The following is a 27,725-nucleotide window of genomic DNA, read 5'->3' on the forward strand; positions in this document are numbered from 1 at the left end:
TGCAAATTTCTGCTGCTTTCTTTCCCATAAGAAGAAATGTTGTCACTGCGATAATCAGTGAAAGTTTTAATTAGTAGCGTAGTCATGAAGACACCTGCAAAGTAGAGGTTGGTCCTTGTATTTCATTATGTTACAGATAGTGTAAATTGGAAGGAAGCTGAGAGACGCTGTATTGTGAGAGTCCTTGGACCTTTCTGCTCTTGAATTTTTTCATTTTTAAACTGTATTCAAGCTTTTTTTTCTTGTGAATCATTTCTACACAAAGTGCAGCATTCAGCACTTTACAATGCCAAGTTATTGTTTTAAGAATTCTGTGTCAATCTCTGATTGTATCTCTCAACACAGTAGATCAACGCATCCAATTTACCCACTGTATAAACAAAGAATCAATAACATTTCTGGATACCTATATTACCATCAATCAAGGACACCTTACCACTCAGGTATACACAAAACCTACTGACCGTAACAATCTTCTTCATTTCCACAGCTTTCACCAACCATCGCTCAAGCAACATCTACCCTACTCTCAACTTCTGAGATTAAAAAGAATCTCAAGCACCAATGATCTTTTCGAATCGAGCAAGCTTACCTGTATCTCTAAGTTTGAACAATGCAAGTACCCAACTAAAGTTTTGGATAACGCCATTTTGAAGTCAGACAAATCCACCCGACAAATGTTACTTTCACCTAAATCCATTAAAATACAAGACCAGAGAATGACATTTGTATCCAAATTTTCAACACATAGTTTCAACATAAAAAAAACCATCCTCAGATACTGGCCTATGTTAAGCACTGAAGCGGAATTTAACAATGCCTTTGATGCACCTCCAAGATTTGCTTACCAAAGATCACGCAACCTCAAACAAATAATATCCAAAGCGGACGAACCGACTACAAGCATTTTCAAAGGCACTGTACCTTGTCTTAACTGTGGCAACTGTAATTCCATCATTAAAGGCACTACTATTTAACATCCATCACAAGGCCACACAATTAAACTCAGAGTTACAGCCACATGTAATAGCCAGAATCTCATTTACATGTTGAAATGCCCATGCGGCCTGGTGTACGTGGGTAAGACGGAGAGAAAGATTCATATAAGAATCAACGAACATAAAAGTAACATACGGACACAACAAGCTAAATCTCCAATCGCAACTCATTTTCACCAGCACCAACACAATATTTGCCAACTCCGATTCCTCGTTCTTGAACTGATACCCTATCTTAGGGGACGAGATAACAGTAAATATCTACTACAAAGAGAAATATTTTGGATTCACAAGCTCAATTCTACATACCCAAAAGGTCTCAATGAACGCTATGACCTTGGCTGCTTTCTATAATCTGGTCTTTCTTACACTCAGATACATAACATTGGACTATCTCCCTCTTTGGACTCCACAGTACCTTAGGTCATTTAGAATTCCCATGTGGAAAGTGCCATTTACCTTGTATTACTTGCTTTAAATATGGATGTTTCACGTAAGATAATTGATGCTGTCAATTTCACATTTATTTTGTCAACATGCAACTTGTTCCTTTTTTGTAATTTATTGCTGATGCATTACCCTTCTTCTTTATTTCCTTTATTTTCTTCTGATTCTATTGAATCACCTTGTTTGACTCTTAGAACTCACAAGTCTTTTTACATCGCAAGTTTCTAATGAACCAGCATGCTTACGCACCCGTGTTTCATCTTTCGAATATACACACCTCTGAACTACTAGTCTTTCTTCTACGTAGTTCGAATCAACTCACGTTTCTAGTCAATCATGTGGTCTTATACCACATGATCACAACCTCTTTCACGCTCCGAAGTGCACTGTAACGGTTTTCCCCGGTTCCATGAGGGTCCGTTAATCGTCTACTAACTGTCATTACAAACCGTAAGTCAGATTTTTAACATTTGGGGACTGTTTAAAATCGCACAGCCTTCGTTAATTTTCACGTTACACGTATTTGCCACTCTGTTTTTCTGTCGCACACTCTTGAAAATCACAATCGGCACCGCTGTGATATTTAAATTTGCGCCGAATCGTGCGTCACGATACTATTTGGAAGCGGGTCTCTTACAGCATTACTTTCTTCGCATCACTGTGGTTAATTGTTTGTTAGGATATAATTTGGAAACAGGTCTTTCTATGCATCACTTTCTCTGTATCACTGCGGGGAGATAGATTTTACATCTATGTCGAACGCACTGTTTATGTTTTTCACCAGACACAATTGGTATTACCAAGGTTCGACGGGTACTTGTCATTTCTGACTATCGTTTCTGACTATCCTTTATGTTCTCAATTGTTTGATTCTTCATTGAAACTGATTTAACCTCATATATTAAGACTGATTCCTGAACTTGTCCTTTCAGAACGCCGCCCCTGAAGAAGGGCTCAAAAAGCCCGAAATGCATTGGGCAGTTGGATTAATGATACGTTATATAAGAATGAATATAATTCCATGAAATTACACTGAAGAAAGTATTTAATAAACTGAACTTACGTTTGAATCAATTTTTGAATCACCAGTTTATCTTACTAAAAGAGATTTTATCTCTGAGACTGAGTGCATCACGAATAACATTTTCCTATTTAGGAACGTGCTTACTTTTGTGAATCCAGAGGTAGTCACAGTGCAGCTGCAATAGCTGATGCTCGCATAAGGCATTCTAAATGAAAATTACATCTGTGCCTGTCTTCAATGACAGTCACTGGAGCTTGCCACCATATAGACAGATTATTTAATCTGAGGTATACCCATAAATGCTTGTTCGTAGATTATGTTGCACTTATTGTGTAACTACGTATTACTCAACTTTCCGTGAGGCAATATATTGATAATCCATCTACTCCCAGAAGTCCTTGACTTCTACTTCCATCATATTTCCTTTGAAGCGTTTCAGAGGCAGGACTTAGTGTGTGTACTTTAGCTAAACACTGTTAGTAAATTTCTAAAGACAAATGCTGGGACATAACTTTTCTTAGGACATCTGTCTACATGAGACCCTGGGTCAGATATTGTCATAGTGGTCACTGAAGGGCATAATATCCTGCATTGAAATGGGATCATGAGGCAGGACGGGGAGTAGCAATAATTATTTATAATCACTTTAAAATTTGCAAAGAACATCTTGAGGAGTCATCTGTGAAAGATTTATTGGCCAATGATTGATTGATTTATCATTATTACAGTCTTTGCTTTGTGCTAGTATATCACCAGTCTCACTCTCTTCAAGTTTTTCTCTTCACGTTTTTCTAGATACTTTACTGTAACTGTAGAACAATAGTCCAATTTGCTACGGTCATAGTTATCGGTGATCTAATGCAATTGCAATTCACCATATCTTTATTTTGCATTATCTCAGGAAGTAGGGAATGCCTGGTCATACCACTGACCTAATTCTGCATATTCTAAATTACTGTAGATACACTGTTTCTGGAAAGAACTGAAACTAACACTTCTCTAACCAAAACAGCTGGATTTTGTTATGGAATAAAATGGATGGGCAGGTATTATGTTTGGTCAATTGTGAATCTCTTGTTTAGTGTCTGATGAGACTGATTCTCGATTGCAGTCTTTCATACACTGCCATACTCAGACTATTTCTAGGTCCTTCTGGTAGTCAAGACAGGCCAGGGTGGACTAGCAAGGGCTTGTTTTCCATACTTTGATATACTGAGTGTAATTGGTGTCTTTATTACTCGGAAGACAATTGTATGGCCTATCACGCATGACAGAGGCAAAACAAAGTCTGTATTTGCCAGACTATGGTCACCTTTTATCATAACAAAATCTCTCATGTTTCTAGTTCAAGGCTTCTTTATGGTGAATCATTATCTCACTAAGGGTATGTGAATGTAATTTTTGGTAACAAACTCTGCAATTTACGAAACTGTGGGGTGTGTGACAAGAAAATGTGTTTTTGGAATGTACTAAATCCATTTAGTGATTTGGTATCATGTTACGGAATCGCTATATGGGTTTAGGAAACTGTTTGGAATCTCGATTCGGAGGGGTTGGGTTTAGGGTGTCCCTTCTAAATAACAATTCCAAATGGTATGTATTAATGTTTTGCAACTGAAATCCAGTTTCAAAACATGAATATTTTATGCACTACTGAAAAGTAGTGACAACCTGTTTGCAAATGAGAAGGGGTCCACAAGAGACCCCTTCCCGTCTTTGAATGGTCAGAAAAACATCTTTTTGGAGCAAGCCGTGTTCCATGGGACCACTGCCTATTCTTAAAAATAGATTTTAAAACTTTTTTTTTATATGCATCTAATTTTGTTTTAAGGAAAACAGCCTGCATTAAAAAAGTCTGTTTTATTTAAAAGGAATGACAAATATGTGGGTCTGCTGAACCCAGCAGGCCATCATCATTTATATTGCAGTGAGTCATAGTGGGTAACAATTTGCGACCTACCTCATTAATAATCATGAAATAAGTCATTCATTTATTATTAATGTATTTAGCCAATAAGAAAATAGCATTAAAAAGTATACTATGTACAATAAGAGTAAAAAGTTCCAAACATAAAATTGCACAAAAATAATTCATAGATAAGAACAATTATAATTTACCATTCCAATTTAAATTTTATTTTAAATACATAATCATTTAAAACAAAGCAATATGGCACAACGGGGTCACTATAATCACAGATTCTGTTTCCTCTTTTTTAGAGCATGCTGGAGAAAACTAGCCACACAATAAAAGGTAAAAGGATCCATTAATAATTTTACAAAATATAAAGCTGGGCGGCATTGTCTGGAATTCAGCCGACGCAAGAAAGAGACAATATAAGTCATCCTTTCCTCAATATACAGACTACAAAAAAATAGAAAATGAAGATCCCATTGAGGGGAACGGGAATCAAATGGACAAGTCGTAAGGGCATCAATGGAATATATCTGATGGATAACCCAGCAAAATGGGAATATAATTCAATTGAAACCTTGTTAATAAAAATCTTCGCCTAGAATGTGTTACAAAAGTTAAAGATGAGGGAACGGTGGAATCTATTCTTGGTGTTGACAGATATAATTTAACACTAGGCTTACCCAACTTTCTTTCCTAAGCTGTTCTATCCATAGATTTTTTAGAGGTTTTTTTAAGATTGATTTACATGTAATTGGATCATCAAATAATTTGGCAAAGCCAATGCTATAAAGACTATTCTTAACAAATTGAAGCCACTTTGCTTTAGATAAGCCATCAGGCTTTAAAGAATCTTTTAAAATATCTTGTGTGAGCTTCAACGCCTCCCTCTTCCACACTGAGTGTCACAAAAGACAAGGGGCAATACGAATATAATCCGATATATAGGGAACATCCAGTTCAAGGTGACAATTATAGGAGGAACAGGTTTTAGTTGCGCCTAACAGGCGCTTCCAAAAATGGTCCTCCACTTGTTGTCGCACTGTTATATTGGCAATGCCCCACACAGCAGCTCTATAAGTGGCAACAGATGTAGTTTTAGCTTCATCAATCTTTTTAATTACCTCAATTGGTTTGGATCCAAGCTTTTTTATGAATTTAAAAAGGGCCACTATACTTTTTTCCATTGATGTCGCCCTATTAACCACCATATTTTTGCATGGATTTTTAGAGTTGAATAATACCCCGAAGTAGTAGAAAGAATCCAGTAACTCAATCTTTCTTCCTTCTATGTTCCAATTATGGGTTATTTTCTGCCTTTCTTCTGCCAGCCATGAGTATAAAGGACTTTGCTTCATTTTCTCCAAGTTCACACACCAAGAGAGGGGTTTGGCCATTTTCAGAGTGGGCAGAATAGCACCCTCTAGGATAGCTAGATGACACACATTGCAGAAAGTGATCATCATACGGGGGGTCCTGGTATGCCATTGTCTGGCTAGTACCCAATCCACTTTCAAAGTGTAAATATGGCCCCTGGCGCCCAGATCTCAGATCACATCTGGACTGGAGAAAGGAATGAAGAAGGACTACCCTGCTGATCTCTTGGCCTGGCAAATAGAGGCTGCTTTGAAGACTGAACTGCACCTGCTGATCCTAGGGCTAGCGAAGAAAAAACTATGGGGCATATCAGCAACAACCGGCGATAATTATCGCTAAGCCCACTTAGCGCTAGGAAAATTATCGCCGGCTAGCGTGGATTTTTATTGCTGAGATAGCGTGCTATTAGCAACGCTTATCTCAAAAGCGATAAAAATCCTAGCGCTAACTGCCAAACGTGAGATTATCGCTGGAAACCCAGCGATAATCCCACGAAGTTTGGCGATAGCTTGCTGATAGGGCCTCACATACTTAGCCATGATATCCACCTTCCATAGGATATCATGGCTAAGTCAGTTTCATAGCAGGCGTAAGGAAAGTAGCGATAACAGAGGTTATCGCTACTTTTCTTGTCGCTATGCTGCTTTGCGTGAGGCTTGATAATAGGAGAAATGTCGCTTAGCGACATATCTCCAGTTATCCTGGGGAGGAACGCTCACTTTGCATCTCATTAAAGATGCAAAGATGGGCGTTAGGAATTCAGGCTCTAAGGCAAGGTTTTACGCGATAGCGTGACCTTGCTAATTTAGCGATAAAATTATCGCCGCTTTTCGGCCGAAAACAGCCACAAAAGCGTCGATAATTTTATATCGCTACCTTGTAGATATTCCCTTATGCCTGTGGTGTGTGGCTCATGCAAAAGTCACTTCTGAGCCCCAGAAAGAAGAGTTGAACTTCAATAGTCAGTTGGCTGGCTCCATGTTACAGCACCAGGGCAGCAAAATCTGAAGAAGCTCACGCAGATGACCAAGTCCAGATACTCAAACTGTGCACTCGGTTCTGCTGTACCTGGGAGAGACGTTGGAGTGCAGATTGGTCACCCAAGACAGACACTATCCTTAACCAAAATGAATCATCAGTTGACCAGTAGTACAGTGGAAACTGAACTCTTGCTGGACCAACAGGAGGGTGGAAGAATGCTGCCTCACATCCCAGCACTCAATCTGTCCCAATGCATTATGGTAAATGCAGTGAATAATAATACTTACTTCAGTAGTTGTCTTTAATTTTTCACTCACGTTGTATCAGCCTGTGTTGTGTAACCCTGGACATGGGTTTCTGGATTCATTCGTTCATCAGTAGAGAGCAACAAATCATTTTGAGAGTGCTGAAAATGTTTCCCAAAGACTTATCAGGTCTCTGTACCACTTACTAGGTGCAGGTACATAAACAGGCTAGTCAGGTCGGTAGCCCAAGGAAGCCTTTTCAAAGAGAAGGTGTGTGGGAGCTCACTGCCAAACATCACAGCACTCTTCCTGGACCAAACAAGACTTTAAGGGACATTGACCTATGAGGCCAAAGTCGCCCACCTGGACCGTGGACTGAGGAGGTACCTCGGGAAGACTCCTGTTGACCACACAGCCTCCTCAGCATCTTACAGCATCTTCAATATCATGTATTCCTTGCATCAGTACCACTCCATTGAAGGCAAAGGAAGTTCTCACTTAGAGTGGAACTCGAAGTTAGACTGCTTTGGTGCCAAGGTAACTGTCCTGCTACTCTTCATTGCCCCTCTCTGACCTTCCCCCTAGGTGGGCCGGACTAGCCGAACACAATTCTTAAAAGTTTTACTAAGTTTCCCAACTTTGCAGTTGCTAATGCTTGTGTGCGTTTTCAAGTGAAAAGATTAGATTTATATTTCACTTGAAAATGTATATCTCTGGAAGCCTATGGGGGATTTCGTTCATTTTGGTGTCTAAACATTCATAAAAATAAGATCTATATTTATAAATTAGTGTTGTATTTCTTTCCTGTTGTGTGATTTTCTTATTTTGTTGTTCTGGTACTTCTAAATGCTTTACACCTGATTTTTTGTTTAACCCTGACTGCTCAATGCCTTAGCCACCCAGGGTTAAGCTAAGGTTTAACAAATGAGCCTGAATGGATCCAAGTCAGTAATATGAGTTTATTCGATGGTGAAGTTGCACAACCACAATATATAATACACCACAATTCCTCACAAATTTTCTGTTCCCATACTAAACGTTAGGATTATGCCAGCGCATATGTGAACAACTAAACTACACAAGAAACCCAACATCGTGTCTTAAGGTAATGACGGACTCACCCAGTGAACTATATGTGAAGGATTAACAGTTGACCTGTGTGGTTGGTAGGTATGCTAATTAAGGGTGGAAAGAAGATCACCAGTGTATAATTGATAAGCTCACTATTGTTGCTATTGAACATATCACTGAAATTCACATAAACTCAAGACACTTCCAATAAACTTCATACATTACAGACTTTGAGTACCAGCTATGAGGAGGACAAGGGGAGAACATCAGCATGGGGGCTCAGGGAATCAAGATGCGCAAATGTGATGACCAACACAGCTCAGTGGATTGAGTCAGGAAGGAAACTTCATTAGAGATGGGGTCAGGAGAGGCTTTCGTCCAATGAAAAGAAAGGAACAGTGTGGTGAATGGACAGGGTATAGTTCTCAGTCAATTAGAGTGCTTCATGGGAGTTTTAAAGGAGTCTTTACAGTTCAGAAAGGAGGGCTTTAGTTGAGTAGAAACACATAGGCTAGAACTTGCTGCACCTGATGTTAAATGCTTCCAGTTTTTTTTAGAAGCCTCGAGTGAAATCCTATCCCCAAATTGGGTAATTCCTAAAAATAAGGATTCCAGGGTCAACTTTAGTGAGAGCTCATGTATGGAATAAGAAAGAATTGGAAAAAATAATTCATTGAGGACCTTCAGGTTTAGAGAAAAAAGAGACTGCATGGACTGCTTAATGATGCCTGCTTTGTGAACTAGTATACATCAAGAAACAAGCATTGACAGAATGTGATTTATTTGGTAGCTTCATTTCAGTAACAATAAATGTTCTGTTATGATTTTTTTTTAAACTCATTGTGAACATTTACAGAAAGATATAGCAATTGCTAGGTATTGGAACTTCTTTTATTTCTGTAGGGGGCTCCCACCTATATTGACCTTCCTTGCTTGCAGTTTGTGGTTTTTTTGGCGACCTTATGACATGACTTTTAATTTATCCTTGTTGTATACTGCAACTTAATGTCAAGAGCTGTGTGGAATTTCCAGTTCTTTCAAATAGAACTAAATCATCTGCTTTACACAGAAATTCAATGTGTGTATCACCTACTTTGTGTAATTCTTGAGTCACCACTTTCAGAACTTCTAGCAGGTCATTGACATAGAAACTGAGTAATGATGAGTACTGAGTGATAATGTGCAAACCGGCATCGTTGTTTTACTCAAGTGTTCATCTGCAATCTCCTATTCAGTTTTCCTGTGTTATCCTAATGAACATGTGCAGATGAAGAGCTTTACAGATTTCAATCAGGTGGACCAGACAGAAGTTCTTTCTTGACTTTTTCAGTTTTTCCAAAAGTTATTCTCTTAAAAGCTAATTGAATATTTGTGAGAAGTTCAAAAAATCTGCCTACAGGGGTGCTTTCTTCCTCATAGTAAATCGAATTATCGGCAATTGGAAGATCAATGCTGGGCCACAATTGAAAAGGTCCTCAGTAAATTCTCCTTTTACAAACAAGAGTACCTTTTCTTCATCCTGCCAAAGTTTACTTCATAATGTGTTTGTCAACTTTAGCATCCATATGTGTGAGACTTTTGGGCCTATATGAATGTGGATCATTCATGTTGATATTTTTGTACTGGGGTATTGTTATGTTACTAAACAAAAAAAATGGAAACATGATTTTCCCTCCACACTTCTCACATACTTCTTCTAGTGCTGGTGTCAATAAAAGATGATGTTATTTGAAGAATTCATTTATTATTAAATTGCCTCTAGGTGCCTTTTCACTTTTCAGAGTACTAATTGTAGTCTGTATACATTGTTGTATAAAGCAAATACCATCTTCCCTTTGCCCAAGTTGAGGCCCTCTAAGAAGGGGCTGCAGTATATGGACAGAGTAATACCGGCTTCCCCTTGCAGTTGTGGTACCACCTTCCATAGTGTTGCCAAATAATATACCACTCAGATTTCATAAGGGATTTTGGACTGGATGTGTTACTTAAAGTTTTGATTTTCAAAGGCCATAATATTACTCATTTTCCTAGAGACCCATTCAGCAGCTTCTTTCTGGAACTTTTGCCATTCTTCCCCTAAATGTGTCCATTTTTATTTGTCTTTCAAGTGTTTATACATTAATCTGCTCTTCTTACCTGATCTTTATTTCGCGCATCATGAAAGGCCATCAGGCGCCTTGTCATTGGGTGGAGTATGAGGTGATGGGTATTGGTAGAATTAATGACCACAGTCTGCATTCTTTAGCCAATTTTGCCACATGTTCCAGGGTATTGTTACTTTTTGTAATTTATGGTAAATGTTTGAATTGAACTGACATTATTGTGTAAACCAGTCACTGATAACAGTGCTGACAATATTCGTCTTTGTTATATGCTGCCATTGTTAGGAAAGTGGAGAAATGCAGTGTGGTCATGAGAAAGTGGTGTGTTGGCACTGCTGTTGGGTTGTCTTACCCTGAGCAAGGTTTTGGGATTAGACATTTTACTGTGTGTTTGTGATTGATTCCAGAGTCTTCTTGACTACCACTGAAACTTGATTACTGCTGGCATTGGTATAGGTTGCTCCCGGGTATCCTATTGCTTTGGAGATAGGGGGTTTGGTGGATTTTGAAGCATGCCGATGATAGGTTCTGGCCATGTGTTTTGGGTGATCAACATTGGATTTCTATTTCTTTTTTTTACCTTTATGTGCCTGACATGAGAAGTCTGCCTCACTTCTCACTTGTTTAACAGTGTTTGTGTGTCTGCTACGCTGTGGTTGTTGGATCATTCCAGCTATTGGTGATCCTCAAGAGTTGGCTTTCATAATTGTTAATACTGTTTTTCATTAATTTGTGCATTTAATGAAATAGTTTTGAAATGTCAGCTATGCTAAATCTGTATTTTGATTTCCTTTATTTGCAGCCCCAAGTATCGTACCATTATCAACGAGATAACATTAATGCTTATACACACAGATATGTGCCTGCTATGTTTAGGAACTCATGATGCTTTTACTTTGTCTATGTTTTAACTAGTTACTCTGATTTTGTTCCTTGCTGTAGCTGGTTCCATGTGGTAAGCATAGTTGTGTTCCAAACATTATTCTCATGTACCCAAGCATAAGAAAATATACAGCTTGTGAGTCATAGGTATCTAACTAGAATGTACCCTGTTTTGGAATATTACACAGAGAGCTCTCCCCAGAAGCAGTGCTTTGAGAAAATTTGCAACACAGAATGAACTTTGCACTGTGATTTGATGTATTGCTGTCAATAATCTTATCACAGGGGGTACAAATATTAAACCTTAAAGGTGGCCAACTTTAATGGACATATAGTTATGGAGTATGATCAAAAGGATTTATGATCTATAAATAATCCAGTGTATGATATCTTTGATGGTGACAGACTAGAATCTTCATTTCTTATTTCAGAAATGTCCACTGAGCTGGGTAATATTAGCATTAAATTGTAAAGTTCCTTTAAAACGAGTTTGTATCTTACATTATACAAAATGAATATTATTAATATGGTGTAAACCTTAACAAGAACATTATTATAATTATTATAATTATTATTATTATTATTATTATTAATATTATTATTATTATTGTTGTTGTAATTAATATTATTAATATTAGTAGTAGTAGTACTAGTAGTAGTGCCATTTGTAGGAGGATTAATAACACCAACACTACTACTACTACTACTACTACTACAAATAATAATAATAATAATTGTTTTTTTCTTTATGTCTAATGGAATTATCTAATTATAGGGTGGTCCCTTTGATCCCCATATCATTAAACCTCTTACCCTGCCTTCCAGAGTCCTGGAGAGTAACTCTCTCTCCTTGCTTACATATCCTTGCTGCTTTGGTATTGGTTGTATTCATACTTCTATTGAAGAAGCTCACAGTTAATCCTTATATTTCATCTCCAGTGATTGATGTTCAATTGAATTATCCTGTGTCCCTCTGCGCATAACTTAATGAATCCTCTTTAATCTTGATGTTTTGAACTTCAAACCACTTGGATAACATTGCCTCATGCATCTGATTTCATATTTAGTGCCCATCACAAATATCTCTTTTCCATAGAAATCATTCCTGACCTCTCTGCACAGCAGCATTGTCAGTCATCCCACCATGCTTAGGCATAACATGCACAGCGCCACCCTAATTTTTTTCTTATCTTTTCACTCTCACATGAGTCTCTTAGCATTTCATGCTCTCTCACCCTTCATCTTTATCGGTAGGTGACTCTTAAGGCTTTGTACTTAGCACTCTTTACTTATCTCTTTAACTCACTCCCTTTGTTGACATTGTGTCACCCTTCAGGTTCTCCTTACACCTTTATGCAAATGACAGATAAACATCATTCTTCTTCTCTATCATCACCTCTAATATTTAGACAGTCTGCTACTGCCTCTTGGCCAGTTTAATATTGGATGGCTCTTCATTAACTCACATTACACTCTGCTAAATATTAGAATAACTATCCACTTTTTTGCTTCCTCTCAACCAACCACCACACTGACACCCATTCTGTTACCACAAACACTCCACCTCCACTTCCCTCTACTGAGGATTTTGATGTGCCCTTTGACTCCACCTTGTAGCTGTAATTATGTATCACACTTACACTGTCAAGGCATAGAGGGACCGTTTCTTAAGCCCAAGAAGCGTATGCCTCATCTCCATTCCAAGCAGCTTTTCCGCTTGGCTAAAATTCTTCCCTATTTCTTTACTTCTCCAATCCAAATCTCCTCAAAGTTAGTTAACCCCCTCTTAGATGTCTATATTTGAAGATCTCTGTCAATAATAGGTTTTTTTTTAGATTCTTTCCTCATGCTCCTCTAATCCCACATTTGTAAAATCACTTATAAGAAGATGAAGACCATGATGACTTCAAGGAATAAAACTGGTTTATTTTACACGCTGTTTTCAACAAAATAATGTTATAGACTATTACACGCACTGGACATGTTACTTCTACATTAACAACATTCAAATGTCTACCATTAATTCTGACACATCACCCCCCTATTGATTGACTGTGTGGATTTTTATGGTATCTTCAAGATGAGAAAAATAACTTGGGCATATTAAAACCACTTCAGTTTTAGTCAACATATGGGTCTGCCGATTGGAGAGTTGGAATAAGAATAAGACAATGAAACAAGAAAAGGCAGTGGAAAGTAGCAGATAAAATAAATAAAAATAAGACAAACAAGATTAAGAGTCCAAAGAACATAGAAGTTTTCAGGAGAACATGGGAAAGAGAGGTTAAAGGTAGAGCAAGGAAAGGAGAAGATCCCTAGGTTCCTTGGAGAGCCATCTCATCTTCTTCTTTGACAACTGGTAGAGCGCTGACAGGTCTGGCTTGGAGGTGGCTAGAAAGAGTCTGCAGATTTTCAGCCGAGCCTACAGAGTAGGGCCAGGAAAAGATGAGTGAAAGCCAGGACATGCAAGGAAACATAGAGACAGTTAAGAAGCCATCAGGATACAGAAGGATAAGCATGCACAAAAGGAAACAAAACTCTGGAGAGCCCCATGCATCCATGTTTTTATCTAAATATATTGGTTCACAAGGTTTCTTTATCATTTGTTCAATTTACATAGTTTCCCCCTTGACCACACCATGTAATCTTCAGTAAATTTCATTACTGCTCAGTGACCTGCTGCCTTTTTCTTTAATTGGTTATAAATCTAATATTTGGTATGCAGTCATACAAAATGTAGTCAAATTCATACAAACAAATGTATGGATCCATGAAGTCCATCTCATTACTGTTCAGTGGCCCATTGCCCTTTTCTGTCAAAGCTGAAAACATTTAGTACCTCTTCAACCTTTATGATTTTGGGGGAATAAACATCATTTTTATTGGTTAGAAATCCAACAACTGGTATGCAGTCATACAAAAATGTAATCAAACACATGAAAACTATTTTATGGATCGTTGAAGTCTGTCTTGCAGCATGCAAATATAGTGAGGGGTATCCTGGTACCTTCTGTTTTGTGTCACTAAGCCCTAGTAACATGCTCTATGTAAAAAGCATGAATGTGATCTCAAAAGTAATTATTAGACCTGACATCCTTAGCTTAGTATCTTCAAAGCTTTTTGCCCTCACTCCTTCCTGTTTGCTGAATTTGTGTTTGTTGGCTTTAGGACGTAGTGGACTTTACCAAAGCTAAAAAGTGTTAAAGTGCTTGTGCCTCTAGCATCCGCCCAGCCCAGGTACTCGCCAATAACCACACCACACACGGAGAGTAGTTTTACACGTCTTTATTCCTCTGCATGTAAGTCATAATTCAACATTCTAAGCCTGCCTTGAAATCATCCCACCAATGCTTGCATCACAGGCCTATGACGTATAGTGTAAACCAAAAGAGTTGCAGTGTTCATTTATTTACAAGACACTACATCTCCTGCTTTACTAAATAAAAAGTTATGACTTTTCAAAATAGAAAAATAAATAAATAAATGCACAAATAAATACATGAATAAACACACAGATATTCATACATCAGCAGGCAATTATAATTCTTCAATTAATTGTCGTGGTGCCTGAATCACACATCCTGATCAGGTCACTTGAAACTGGGATTCCGCAGTTTAAGTGTCAGTGATCTGCACACGTGAGGTGGAATCATCTGCAGAAACAATCAACAGTCACTACATTGACATCGATGTTTGGTGAGTGATGGGCCACATGTTGAAATGAAAAGAATCTCTCATAAGGGACTTACCAGGATGCTGGGCAGTTACCATGCGTCCTTTGGTGTTAGTGATGGTAAATGGTTGGGCCTCAAAAGGAGCATTAGACTTTTTTTCTGGGTTGTTTGACAAGCATGTGATCTCCTCCTGTAAAGATGACATCATTTACATTTCGTCTTCTGTCAGCATGTATTTTCATTTTATGTTTGAGAACAAAGTCTGTAGTATGAATGTCTTTCTCACTCTTGGATCTGAGATTGGTCCATTGGTGCATCTTGGTCATCATGGCTCTTCCAAACATGAGGGACACACAGCCTTCCCCTACTGCTGAGTAAGAGGTTGAACGGTAAGCTTGAAGAGTAGTGTTTAAAACAATCTTGAGGTTGAGCTTCTCCAATACAGCATGCTGAACAACTTTCTTTAGAGTACTCAAGAACCATTCTACCAGGCCATTGACTTGAGGCCAAAGAGGAGTGCTTTTCTAATGCTTTACAGTGAGGTGATTTAGAAAGTCTTTAAAATCTCTATGCTAAAAAGGTGGGCCGGTGTCAGATTTTAGGATTGACGGTACACCCCATGTTGCAAAGATACAATCTAATCTTTGGATATCCGTTTCATGTGAAAGGTCTTCTACCAATGGAAAATGGGAGTATTCATCAACAATGACTAGAAGATTATGTGCATTCTCAAAAGCACCAAAGTAATCAACAACAATCCTCTTCAAAGCACGATGTGGCAATTATGACATGTTCATAGGGTGTTCAATAACTTGAGACAAAGTCTTTAATCCTTTTTCAAATCTTCTGTGAAGATAAGAAAACCAGACTTGGTCATGGATAACTCTCTTGGTGGAAGATATTCCTCAATGTCCCTCATGGGAGACATCGATCACTTGTCACAGATTCTCAGGTATAACAATTCATGTCCTCACAGACTGAGGTTTTCTTGAGTCGGAGAAAGTTCATCTCTTACATTTCTGAACTTCAAATACTCACTGTCCCTAGTGAGGGGTCTAAAATACTGCTTCGACAATTGATGAGTAATAATGTCTTTTAACTTTAATGTCACTGTCTGGGCTTGTGGCAGTGACAATTTGTTCGAAAGACATGGCAGCTGGTATGCCCCATTTCAGAATAAAATTGATGTAGGCCTCTGCTGTCTTAGATGGGGGTTCCAGTGCACTGCAATGACACTCTTGAAAAATAACCATTAGGATTTTGATCTTTCCATTGATGATGAAGAATTGAATAATTGCATTCTTTCAACCTCAAGGCCCCCAAATTTTCAATTCGAGGAGGCATTTTGGCTTTGAGATTGTCAAATATCGTCAACAGTGCTAGATGATCAGTCACTATTATGAAAGTCTTTCCGTACAATAATTTTTTGCAGGCTTTTACTGGTTCATACCACAATACTTCTCCAGGCATTTGGCTGTCCGTTGTGCATGCTCACTGATGAAGAGTGGTGAGTCAACTTACCAATACCATGCAAAGAGAGTTTCAATTCGAGAACCTCTTCCACATCGGTCCTGATGAACGCCACCTCACCCATAAGGGTGCTCTAGGCTGAAACATGTCGACCATACCATGACTAAGCCATTAGGTGTTGCAGACTAGCAATGTCCGCTCTAACACCGCCATTTATTTTAGCCTTATTCCTGTCCTAGCTCAAAAAATAAGTCACACACAGGAGAGGAGGTAAGTTTACCCTCTTTTCACTACTGGTGCAATTCAGACAGTCTCCCTCCTGGTGGAAGAAAGTAGAAAACTTGGAAAACAGGACACCCAAGTGATAGACCCAATGATGATGCTATCCACCAACCCACACTACCAGAGAATACACATACACCTCAAATGGTGAAAGTACGGTTGAGGGTCCCTGAAACATCTTTCTTGAGGCTCTGGAACTTTGAAACACGTGATTCATTCCCATTGATTATGACTGTATTAGCCGTTGAAGCTGAATGAATCTCTGCTTCTATCTCCCTTGCATTTTTGTTTTATAAATATTGGCTCTTCAGAGCCCCTCGTCAGTACACTCCTGGACCTGTGAAAGATTCGGAGGATGGATTGCCCTGCTGCCCTGCTTCCAGAGGGACTACCCTGCTGCCTTTCAACAGGAAAAACTGCCTTGCTGGCCTATTGTCTGATGAAAAAGGACTGGACCTGCTCTTTTGAACCCAGGAACACCAGAGTGACTCCAAAGGCTAGTTGGCTAGCCTCCTGTATAAGTTACAGGGACACAATAAGCTTCAGAGGCCTCCATGCAAATGTTCAGCTGACCACCTGCAACTGAACCTGTCTGGACCTGCCTATGCCCTGATGCTGCCTCCACTGGAGTGACTACTGGTCATCAAGAGGTTCTCCCCACATCCTGGACCCATGGATGGCATCAGTGGGAGCTCCTCCAGGAAGAAAAAAGGGAAAAAATGCCCCCAGCAACGACCGTCAATGCAAAGCTCCAGTGAGACCAGCAAGTTTACGTCAACAGTGGCCATTGAAGATTACCATCAAAGCAAGACTTACACTTCAGGCTACAGCATCAACAGCCCATGGCAACTGCCAACGTGGAGTGGCAGTGACTACCGCATCTTCATGCTACAGCAACCACCATTTGCGAAGCTCAACCTGCTTCCCACATCGAAAGTCTCTGCCTCGCGGCCTCTCCAACTTGAACAGAACTCTTCACATCAGACCAGAGAGAGTAACTTTACAGTGGGACTAATCTGGCCCCAGTATATGGCCTGCACTCCATCGCAGTTGGCCTGAATTTGTGACTTTCCCCCAGTTAAGCAACCAGATGATCGCGAGTGGGGCTTTGTGCTTTCCTGAGCTATTTTCACTAAAAATATTAAAATGTAATATCATTGGTTCTACTGGCTGGATTTTGGTCATTCAAGTATCATTCTATTTATTAACATGTACTCTAGCTTTGTAAATTGGAATGGGATTTTTCTTTTATTGTGTTTTCATTTTATTACAGATTGTATGCTGCATAAATACTTTACACATTGTCTCTAAGTTAACCCTGACTGCTTTTGTGCCAAGCTACCAGAGGGTTAGGCACAGGTTAATTTAGTGACTTTTGCGGTTCACCCTCAGACGGACTGTTGTTGTTGCTTGAGTGGGGTTTCCACCCCTCTCAACCAATAACACAAATCCTTACAATAATTTTAAACTGTTACTTCTCTTTTAGTCTTTACTTAAACAGTTGTTCTTATCTTCAGGAGGCTTTCTCCCAGAAATACATAAAGTGAGAGAAGGGCTAAAGGATTCAGATTTACCACCAATATGCATAAATCACTTGTGTGTCTGTCTATAAAAGAAATAAAAGAAGATATCCCGCCTAAAAGAAGGAAGGCCAGACAAGAAATCTAAGAAGCACAAACACTTTGCTTCTAATTCTACCCAAAAAACACAAACAAAAAGCACCTGCACGCTCCTTTTCAGGCAATGCCCTCAAAATCTGCAACTCGTTCCCTGTGCATTTCAAGAAGAACCCCGCCTTTATGAACTTCAAAAGGTAATTAAAAGATCTCCTCAATCGACACCTCAATCCTACAGAATATAATACCTAGCACTCTACTCGATTCTTTTCCTCATATTATATTATGTTATGTTATGTTATGTTATGTTATGTTATGTTAAAGAGATTAATAAGAGCGCACAAATACCCAGAGGTGTCTTGGCGCTAGGGAGTACCAGACGCAAACTCGCCCCTAATACTGAAAGAGCCAGGTTTTTAATTGCTTTCTGAAAACTGTCAAGGAACTAACATTCCTAAGTTGAAAGGGGAGGGAATTCCACAATTTCGATGCACCATAATAAAAACTATGGCCACCCCAGTGCGCCGTATGAATTCTTGGTACCAACAGTAATCGTGCCCCCATAGACCGAAGGTGTCTGGTCGGTTGGTACCATGTGAAAAGATCCTGCAGAAAAGATGGACCTAGGTGATGCAGAGCTTTAAAAACAATACATAATGTCTTGAATTCAATGCGCCGAGATACTGGACGCCAATGGAGATTGCGAATTTCATTAAAAACTGAGCTATGTCTGGGGATGTCAGACAAAAGGTGAGCTGTCGAATTCTGAATCATCTGAAGTTTCCTCAGACACTGCTTCTGGGTGTTAAGGTATAGGCCGTTACAACAGTCTAACTTAGATTGAATAAGGGAAGAAACTACTGTTTTCCTGGTGTTGTCGGGGAAGTATGGAAATATATTCCTTATTTTCTTTATGAGAAAATGTGAGGCAGACACCACGGCATTCGTTTGATGGCAAAATGTCAATCTATTGTCCATTAGCACACCCAAATTCTTTACTTTAGCCACTGGCTTTGGTGGTAGTGTATGTTTGTTCCTCTCTTCAATCTACAATCTACTTTGACGCGACCCTCTAAGAGTCTGTATTATGTATCTGTAATCTATGTTCTATAACTCTGCCTTGTCTATGTCTGTAAAACGCTCTGATGCCCCCGGGTCTTGCCACTGATATATAAAACTCTTTAAATTAAAAATAAATAAATAAATAAAACTCTGTCCACCAAACAATAAATCAAGCCCTTGATTATAGCCGCTCACATTGTACAAGGCTAAGCAGAAACAGTCATGGTTCATATTAAGGTTGAGGAAGCTGGAAAGAAGGATCCTTGAGAAGAAGAGAGAATGACAGGAATCCTGACTTGTTGGTGGATTAGGGCTACATGTACGTAGATTTCATTTTGCGAGTTCCTAATAGCAAATGTTTGTGATCTGCTATTAGAAAATCGCAAAAACCTATGCACCAATGCGCCTTTGACACATTTAGCAATTACTAATGGGATCACAATGGACCTGACTCATTAATATTCATGAGGTAGGTTGAATTTGCCACCCCATTGGGAATCACTGCAAACAGAGGGATGCTAGTCTGCTGTGGACAGAAGACCACCATGTCTGTGTTTGCTTTGAAATAAAGCAACGTTTTTTTGTTTAAATGCAGCACGTTATCCTTAAAGGAAAATGGGATGTATTTCAAAAGAGAAATGAAACATTTCAGTTTCATTTTTAAAGAGTAGGCAGTGGTCCCTGGGACCACTACTTGCGCTTAGAAAACTTTTCCGCACCTCTTCACAAAGGAGTAAGGGTCCCCTGAGGACTCCTTCCCATTTGCCACTGGGTTACCACCTATTTGAAGTAGGCAGTAAAATGCAAATGTTTTGCGATAGCATTTGCGTCACAAAACATTTGTACAGGGCCCTGCGGGTCACAATTAGGAAGGGATGCCCTTAAAAAGTTACTGAATCACTATTTGGGCTTTGTACATGCCAGAAAAGCGTTTTGCATACACAAATGGGGCAATTCTGCGAATTGGCCTGTTTGCGACCAACAAAAAGGTTTGTTTATATGGCCCTTAGACCTTTTGTTGTTTTTTCAGTTATGAGTGATTTTCTGGAACTAAGATGGGCGTGTGCAAATTACACATTTCTCATGAAATTTCATGAACATTTGCTTAATGTATATGAAAATACCCAATTTTGGGGGAAATTCAATTGCCAAAATGTCTTCAAAATTAAATTCAGGGCCATCTTTGCCTTTAAAAATCACATGAAGTACCAGCATGAACCAGTCTTCAACAGAGAAAACTCATGAAAAATTACACACATTTTGCAAATATTAAAATAGTCACCATGGCCAAATCTTAGTGCTAAATATCCCTGTCTGTGCACTAAATTACAAAACATATGTGAAAAATAGAAAATGCATAGATGTCGCAGCTGAGAGCTCTGGCTTGCCCCTTGCGACCCCAGGCACCGCTTTTGCGACCCCTGACCTTGGAGCTACCAAAATCAATGCCTGAAACGCAGGAGGTGCTTGTCCTGCTGGGCGTCGATTGGGGTTCCACTTTCCTGGTTTCTATTAATTTTTTTATTACACTAATAGTGAATAATGTTATAACCATTAGTGTTATAAAACAATTAAGTACAATTAGCTAGAATTTAATCCTTCCTGGCAGCTGAGGTAAGTAAAAATGCTTTTAAATGTATGCAGTATGTGTGCTTGCGGCGGGTGAGTGAGCTTATGTGAGAGAGAATGTGTGAATGTGTGTGTATGTGTAAGCATGTGTGTTTCAGTCAAAATAAATAAAGGTCAAATTGCATGTGATGTCACGTTGCTACCCTGGGCATTTTTGTGAATTGATGCCCATGAGCAAATTGAAGTCATTTTTGCGTCATGTTCTAAGAATAGTGCAGCCTTTAATTGATATGCATGGCAAGGAGATTGCTGCTGTCCAGTGACAGCCAGATGCGGGTAGGTCCCGTGTCAACCGGATACTTCAGTGAAGCCCTTTCATCGCTAAATCAGCGATCATCCTGGCCAGTCCCGGTTATGGAGCCTGGTAGATACACACATACCTTTTCCAGCGACGGCCCGTATAGGGCGTGTTACCAGGGCGGTGACGTGGGGCAGAGGAGGGGCAGGGTGAGGGGTTGCAAAATGCGGCATACAGCCGATTGTAGGTAAGTTACAAAAAAAATAAAGAAAACTAATTTTGTTGCGCGCGCTGCATCGCATTTGGCGATGCTGCGCGCGCAACGAAATTCATTTTTTTTTTTTTTCGTAACTTACCTGCAATCGTCCGTATGCTGCATTTTGCAACCCCCCACCCTGCCCCTCCTCTGCCCCACGTCACCGCCCCGGTAACACGCCCTATACGGGCCGTCGCTGACCTATTCCCATCTCTCTTCTCACCCCCTCTCCAAAGGAACAGCACACTCCTTTGTTTTGCAGTTGGTTGGGGCCTGTATGCTGGACCTTCAAAGCCCCCGTCCCTCCTCATGATATTCATTTGTCACGTTCAGAAAACTTTGCTTGGGGCGAAATTGCTTGCAGAAAATAGACATGTATTTTTGAAGATTATCATGCAATTATTCCACAAAAAAAGTGTGTATTATTTGTTTGCAGGACTTTCCACACCCTATTAGTTTTTCAAACTTTTCTAAATTAATAAATAGATAGCAAAAAATGGCAACTTTAAAATAAAGACATTCCTGAGGGTGCTGAAATCCGAGTTTGTTAACTCCCTCGCTGGGCCCAATGGGCATTGCAGTGCCGGCCCAACAAGGAGCAGCCCTACGATGAAGCATGACACCCCTCAGGTGTTTGAGGGTTCTAGCTTCTTATTGGAGCTATCCCTGTGCGAGTATGCACCTGGTAGATACACACTCCCATTTCCCCATCTCTCTTCTCCCTCTTCCTTAGGAACAGCACACTCCTTTGTTTTGTATGAATGTGACAAATCTCACAGCTTTGTGAGCTGCTGAGTTTTGTCATCTTCACAAAATGTTGCTGATGGAATTATTGTGTCAACTTCCCTCCCCGTGGCTAGTTCCACTTAGAGCCATCCGAACCGTCTGATTTTCCTCATAGCTCTCTCACCTCCAGTTCAGTTATTCAGACCTTTCTCTATTACCTTTTCCATATGTCAAATTCACAGACATGAAACATCGCACTACAGAAAAAACTGACCAAGGATTAAATAGGCCTTATAGAAGCTGAGACCAGCACTCATTTTGTGTTGGCCAGGATTCATTTTTCGTCATCGGACTTAGAATCAGTGAAACAGAGTGGAAGATGTCAAATCAGAAAGAAAGAGGAAGAGAAAGATTGAAATTGGTGACAAAAGAAGAAAGCATAGATAAAAATCACACATACGAGTGATACGAAGAGACAGGAATTGTAGAGTGGTAGAAGAAAGAGGTATGAGGTGGAATCAAATCTAGACATCATTGTTATTCAGCATCCCAGCATTTGGCAGCAGCGGCAGAGGGCTCCTATGAAATGCTTTGGGCCTCTGTGATTATTTCTATTTTTCTAATACAAATCATCACTGTCATGGCTCAAAAGTTTGAAACACAATTTGATAGCCTAAAATTACACTATGCCGTGACTGAATACCTTATCCAAAGCTGGCTATTTCTTTGAATTCTGGTACCTGAACTTTTACAATGGAAAGTACCAAAATGGTCACAAAAATCAGAGACAGCATAAATTACATCTCCCTTCATTTGGGCAACCTTGCCTACCTGTATACGGAGATGAGAAGTTTAATATAAAGGACTATATTGCACCTTTGGTTTCTAGATGCAGTTTTTTCCGACAGAAAATGACAATGCTGAGGTGAATGTACCAGTAAATGAAGGGTTTGGCTGCCAGCATCTGTTGTCTTAGAGAAGGGCTCGGTAAGAGGAATCAGTGCAAACACCAATACTGCTAATGTGTTAAAGGATGCAAAGCCTGCACTTTGGAAATTTTCTAATGCCCAAGTCTCTTGCATTAAACAGACATCAAAATTATCTATAAAGGTGCCCCAGTCTTCACATATCAGTTTGCTCTTGAGGCCTGCCACATTCCATGAGAGCAGACTAATACTTGACTTTGAATTGCTTGTAGCCGGGAACTGGTCACCAGCGGTTCTAATAGTGGCTGGTAAGATAATTGCCCTATCCGGGATTTCCTGCACAAACCCATTTGCCGGCCCTTCCAATACTGTCAACCCCCCTACCACTAGAGAGGTGAATGACTCACTAGGGGGATTCTGAGATGAAACCACTTCCACAGGCAAGCTGTGTGAAGTTTCCAGTAACCCCAGAGGGGAAGAGGTAGATTTACATGCCAAGGAACCTATATTGTGAGCCAGTAATCCTTTCTTTTCCCTGATGTAACCAATCGGAGCACTGCGGTTTGGGCGTCAATCCACCGGGCTTTGCATTAAAAACGAATGCCTACATGTGAGAGGTGCAAACAAATTTGAAATATGACGCATTGCATGTAAATTGAAAATCCAATGCGAGGGAATCTTCTGAGTCTATCTATGCATAGGCATACTGAAATGGTATGTTCCAGTCCAAAATATTATGCTAGGAAGCACACATTCACCTCTGCTCAATGGTTCAAGGTTGAGAGTCTGGTAAAGGAAGCCTTGTATGAACACCAGAACATGAGACGGCACCATCAGCGGTCCAGCCTTTATATATATGGTGCTGTCGTGTTTTTCAGTTTGCACAAAGAAGCAAAAATCGATGCTGCACTGGGTAAAACTTTTTATTACTTGGATGTAATTTCTGTGAAATGATACTTTTTATATAACTTATTCTTGACTAGTTGCCACTGCGATGAAAATTTGTAAGCGCAATACCTATTTGCGGGCCTTTGCACGGTGGCGCAGTTTTAGTGCTGCAGCAAAATAGCATTTTTTTTCAGGTCAATGAACGAATTTTGTAAAATTCCAGCAGCATAAGTTTTTGCCAGTCAAGCAAAGCATGCCTGCAGATTTTGGTGAAATACAGCATTGCCTAAGTTTTAGTAAATTTGGGTCCAAGTCCAAGGGGGACTTGAAAAGCACTTCTTGACAGACCATCCTAATTGTTTTAATTTACTCCAGTTCTTAATGTGAGCCTTTGGTTGCAGCTGAAGCCCTCTGGCCCTCATTTTTGGGGAGCACTTATTTTTCCTTATTAGTCTTTGACACAGAGCAAGAGAGAAAAAAACTACACAAGGGGTAAAGATAAATGGCAGAAGAGAAAAACTGTATAATGATGAGAAAGTGAAAAAGCAGAAACCTGCAAGAGTGAGAAAAAGGGGCAGAATGTTCTTGGTAGTAGCTTGAAGAGGCATGCTTGGTATCAGTACAGCTTCTTAGAAGAACTTTGGGTCCCCACAATTATTATAATTTTTTGTTTTTTTCAAAGTAAGCACTGGGTTTACACTCACAATCTTGCATTAGACGCAAAGGAATACAATACCTCCGGGAATGTCCGTGAGCTCGTTTAATGGGGGCACAGTTTCGAGTTTGTCAGCATACTCCTTTCCTGCCTGCCGTTGTGCATACCGTGCCTCGATCTCCTTTTTGGTTCGTGGAATTCGGCACTTGAAGATACAACATAGTGTGATAACTGGAAAAAACACACAAATCAATCACCGAGGGCACTTTAACACTGTGAAAGACATTTATAATAGGAGTGAACCAAATACATGTCTGAGCAGGCAAAATTTTTATGTTCAATATGGGGGCCTATTCACAAAGGCATTTTGGAGAAGGTAAAGTAGAACACCTCTAGAACTAATTTGATTATATATCTTTTTAAATTGACCGCAAAGTATTACAACGGGAATGAGATGAGACTGTTCAGGGCATATATAGTCAGTCAAGTCAAAATACTTTATTCGGTTAATTACAACTATAGATCTATTCCAGAGGGACCCCTGGGAATACAACCTCAAGCACAGTAACAATTTTGGACCAGGCACTAGCTAGCTGTCCCTCAGGCTCTAAAACCATTGTGGGTGGGGATTTTAATTGCACATTTGAACCCCTCGGTGGGGATGACCCCTTGGGCATTGAGGAAGAGGACTCTAGATGGTCCATCGCGGCACTGACACTCGCCCCAATTAAAAAATGGTCATCAAAGGCAATTCAGATCAACGCCCTCACAGTGGAATACAATCTAAGAGCAGTAAATGGTAGGACACTCTCTAACCGTGCGGGAGCAATGACTTTTAATAGGCTTAGTGGCCCGTCCAGAATTGATTATATTCTATTGGATGTCACCTTGTGGTGTGATCTAATAGATATGGTGGTGGTACCCTCACAGGATAGCGATCATAACCCCCTGTGTATGAAGTTGAGGTGGGGCAAACAAAAAGGTCGTGGGAAGAACGCCCCCCTGAGGTCAACCAATGAGGTTGTCCCATTCAATGGTAATCGTAGGTTGAAATGGGACAAGGTTCAACTTCAGGTTGAAAATCTGGCAAGGATTCGGGCGTATGTAGTAGACCTGACCAGGGAGTTGATGGATCTTGAATTGGCAACAGATAGTGCCCAGGGGTCATTTTTTGCACTGGCCTATAAACACACAGTTGCGGAAGTAGGGAAGTACTTTGTAATCCAGGGTAAGAATGCCAGCAAGGGGAAAAAAACGCCAAAAACCACTAACCCCTGGTATTCAGACATGTGTAAGGAAAAAAGGAAAGAGTTAACTCTGGCCCTACGTAAAAAGAGTCAACCCTTAGTTAGAGTAGCCAGGAGGGACTATGCAAGAGCTTTGATGTTGGCCAAATGCGAATGGGAGGAACAATTTTGGCAGGATCTCAAATGTTCCTCCAAAATGAAGAACTCTTCGTTGTTTTGGGAAATGATTAATAAGGCTAGGCAGCGTACCATGCCCCCAATAGTTAATCATATTACAAGCCAACAATGGTACAGCCATTTTTCTGCTCTGTATGGTGGTTTGGAAGGGACTTCCTCCCCCCCTTCTGACCCGGTGTGTAGGGTCCCCCCTAGTATGATGTTTGAAGATCCATTTTTGGCTTCAGAGGTGGTATTGGCTATTAGACACCTGACCCCGAAGAAGGCCGCTGGCCCTGATGGGATTCCAGGGGACCTTCTTCTGGAAGAACCCGAAGCTTGGGCTAAATTTATTGCCATATTAATGAACTTGATTTCTAGGGGATACCCCGTGCCAGACTCATGGAAGGGAGCAGAGGTGATAACCGTGTTCAAAAAGGGTGCCGATGATGACCCTGCCAACTACAGACCGATCAGTCTGATTGACGTGATCCAGAAGGTAGTTGGTAGGGTCATCATCATGAGGGTAGGTGTCTGGATGGAAGAGGAGCATGTTCTCTCGCATTTTCAAGCTGGATTTCGCCAAAAGGTGGGCACGATGGACCAGGTGTTTCGCTTCTTTGCAATCTATTGGAAGACGGTTACCATCAATAAAGGTAGTTTATACCTGGCTTTCATAGACCTCAGGATGGCGTTCGACCTGGTCCCTCGTGCAAGGCTGTGGGAAATCCTAGAGAAGATGGGTGTCCCAGGACCGCTTTTGGGTTTCATTGTGAAACTCCATGAGGGGAATTATGCGAGGATCAGATGGGGTACCCAAGGTCAACTGACAGAGAGGATACCCGTGAAGAGGGGTGTACGCCAGGGATGTGTGATGGCACCAACCCTGTTCTGTCTCTTTGTGAATGGAGTGGTGGATCATCTGAGAGAGGACTCGGCAGATGCGCCATCACTGGCAGGGGAAAAAACACCTACCCTACTCTTCGCGGATGATACCATTTTGATCTCAAAAACCCCCGCAGGTCTCCAAAAGCTCCTGAATCGTTTTAGTGCATTTTGTACCGATAGAGGTCTTACCATCAATACCTCTAAAACAAAGCTCATGGCCTTATCACCCTCGAATAGATTTAAGAACAATCTCTTGCTCAATGGTGAGCCTCTGGAGCTGGTAGACTCCTTTGATTATTTGGGTGTTAGGGTTAATAGTCGGATGAGCTGGAAAGATCATTTGGCCAAAATGTTGTTGAATCATAAAAGAGTTTCAGGGGCGGTTCTGAGAGAACACCGGGAGTCAACGAGTAAACCTGTAGCACCAGTTCTTGCAATTTATGAGGGTCAAGCATTACCATCCGCCCTATACGGCTCTGAATTATGGGGGTTTGAGAACTTAACGGAGTTGGGTATATCTGAAAATACATTTTTGAGAGATTTGGTAGCCCTTCCTCCTTCCACTCCGTTAACCCCATTACAGTTAGACTTGGGCAGGCGTTCCCTTAAAGATCTAGCGCGCTTGCGCCCATTACTTTTTTGGGTCCGCCTACGAAGGAACAAGGAGCTCCACAACTATGCAGCAGTCTTAGACGAACTGATTTTGCTTAATACAGGCAATAAGATTAAGTGGCTGAGTAATTTGAAGCACCTGGTTGTTTTACTCGGTCTGAACGAATCATGGCTGAGCCAATCTCCGCCCCCAAGCAAATGATTAAGAAGTTGTATTGGGATTGGGTTCAGCGGGAGATATTTTGTAGAGATACAGGGGGATCCCTAACTGAGCGGTTCTTGACGTTCAAATGGTCAAGGAAATTCGAACCATTTTTGGACTTTATAGAAAAACCCCTGGAAAAAGCGCTTTATCTAA

General features: G+C 40.3%; 1 protein-coding gene across 1 annotated transcript in view; it reads right to left on the reverse strand.

Annotated features, from left to right (window-relative positions):
* TMIE (transmembrane inner ear) overlaps nt 1-27,725 on the reverse strand; it is a 632,649-nt gene that overhangs the window by 274,095 nt on the left and 330,829 nt on the right. The window contains exon 3 of the mRNA XM_085630194.1: nt 24,546-24,695. Within this exon, the coding sequence (XP_085486320.1) occupies nt 24,546-24,695 (150 nt within the window). The remainder of the gene's footprint in view (nt 1-24,545; nt 24,696-27,725) is intronic.

Source organism: Triturus cristatus, chromosome 10 (assembly GCF_964204655.1).
Source record: "Triturus cristatus chromosome 10, aTriCri1.1, whole genome shotgun sequence".
Lineage (NCBI taxonomy): Eukaryota > Metazoa > Chordata > Amphibia > Caudata > Salamandridae > Triturus > Triturus cristatus.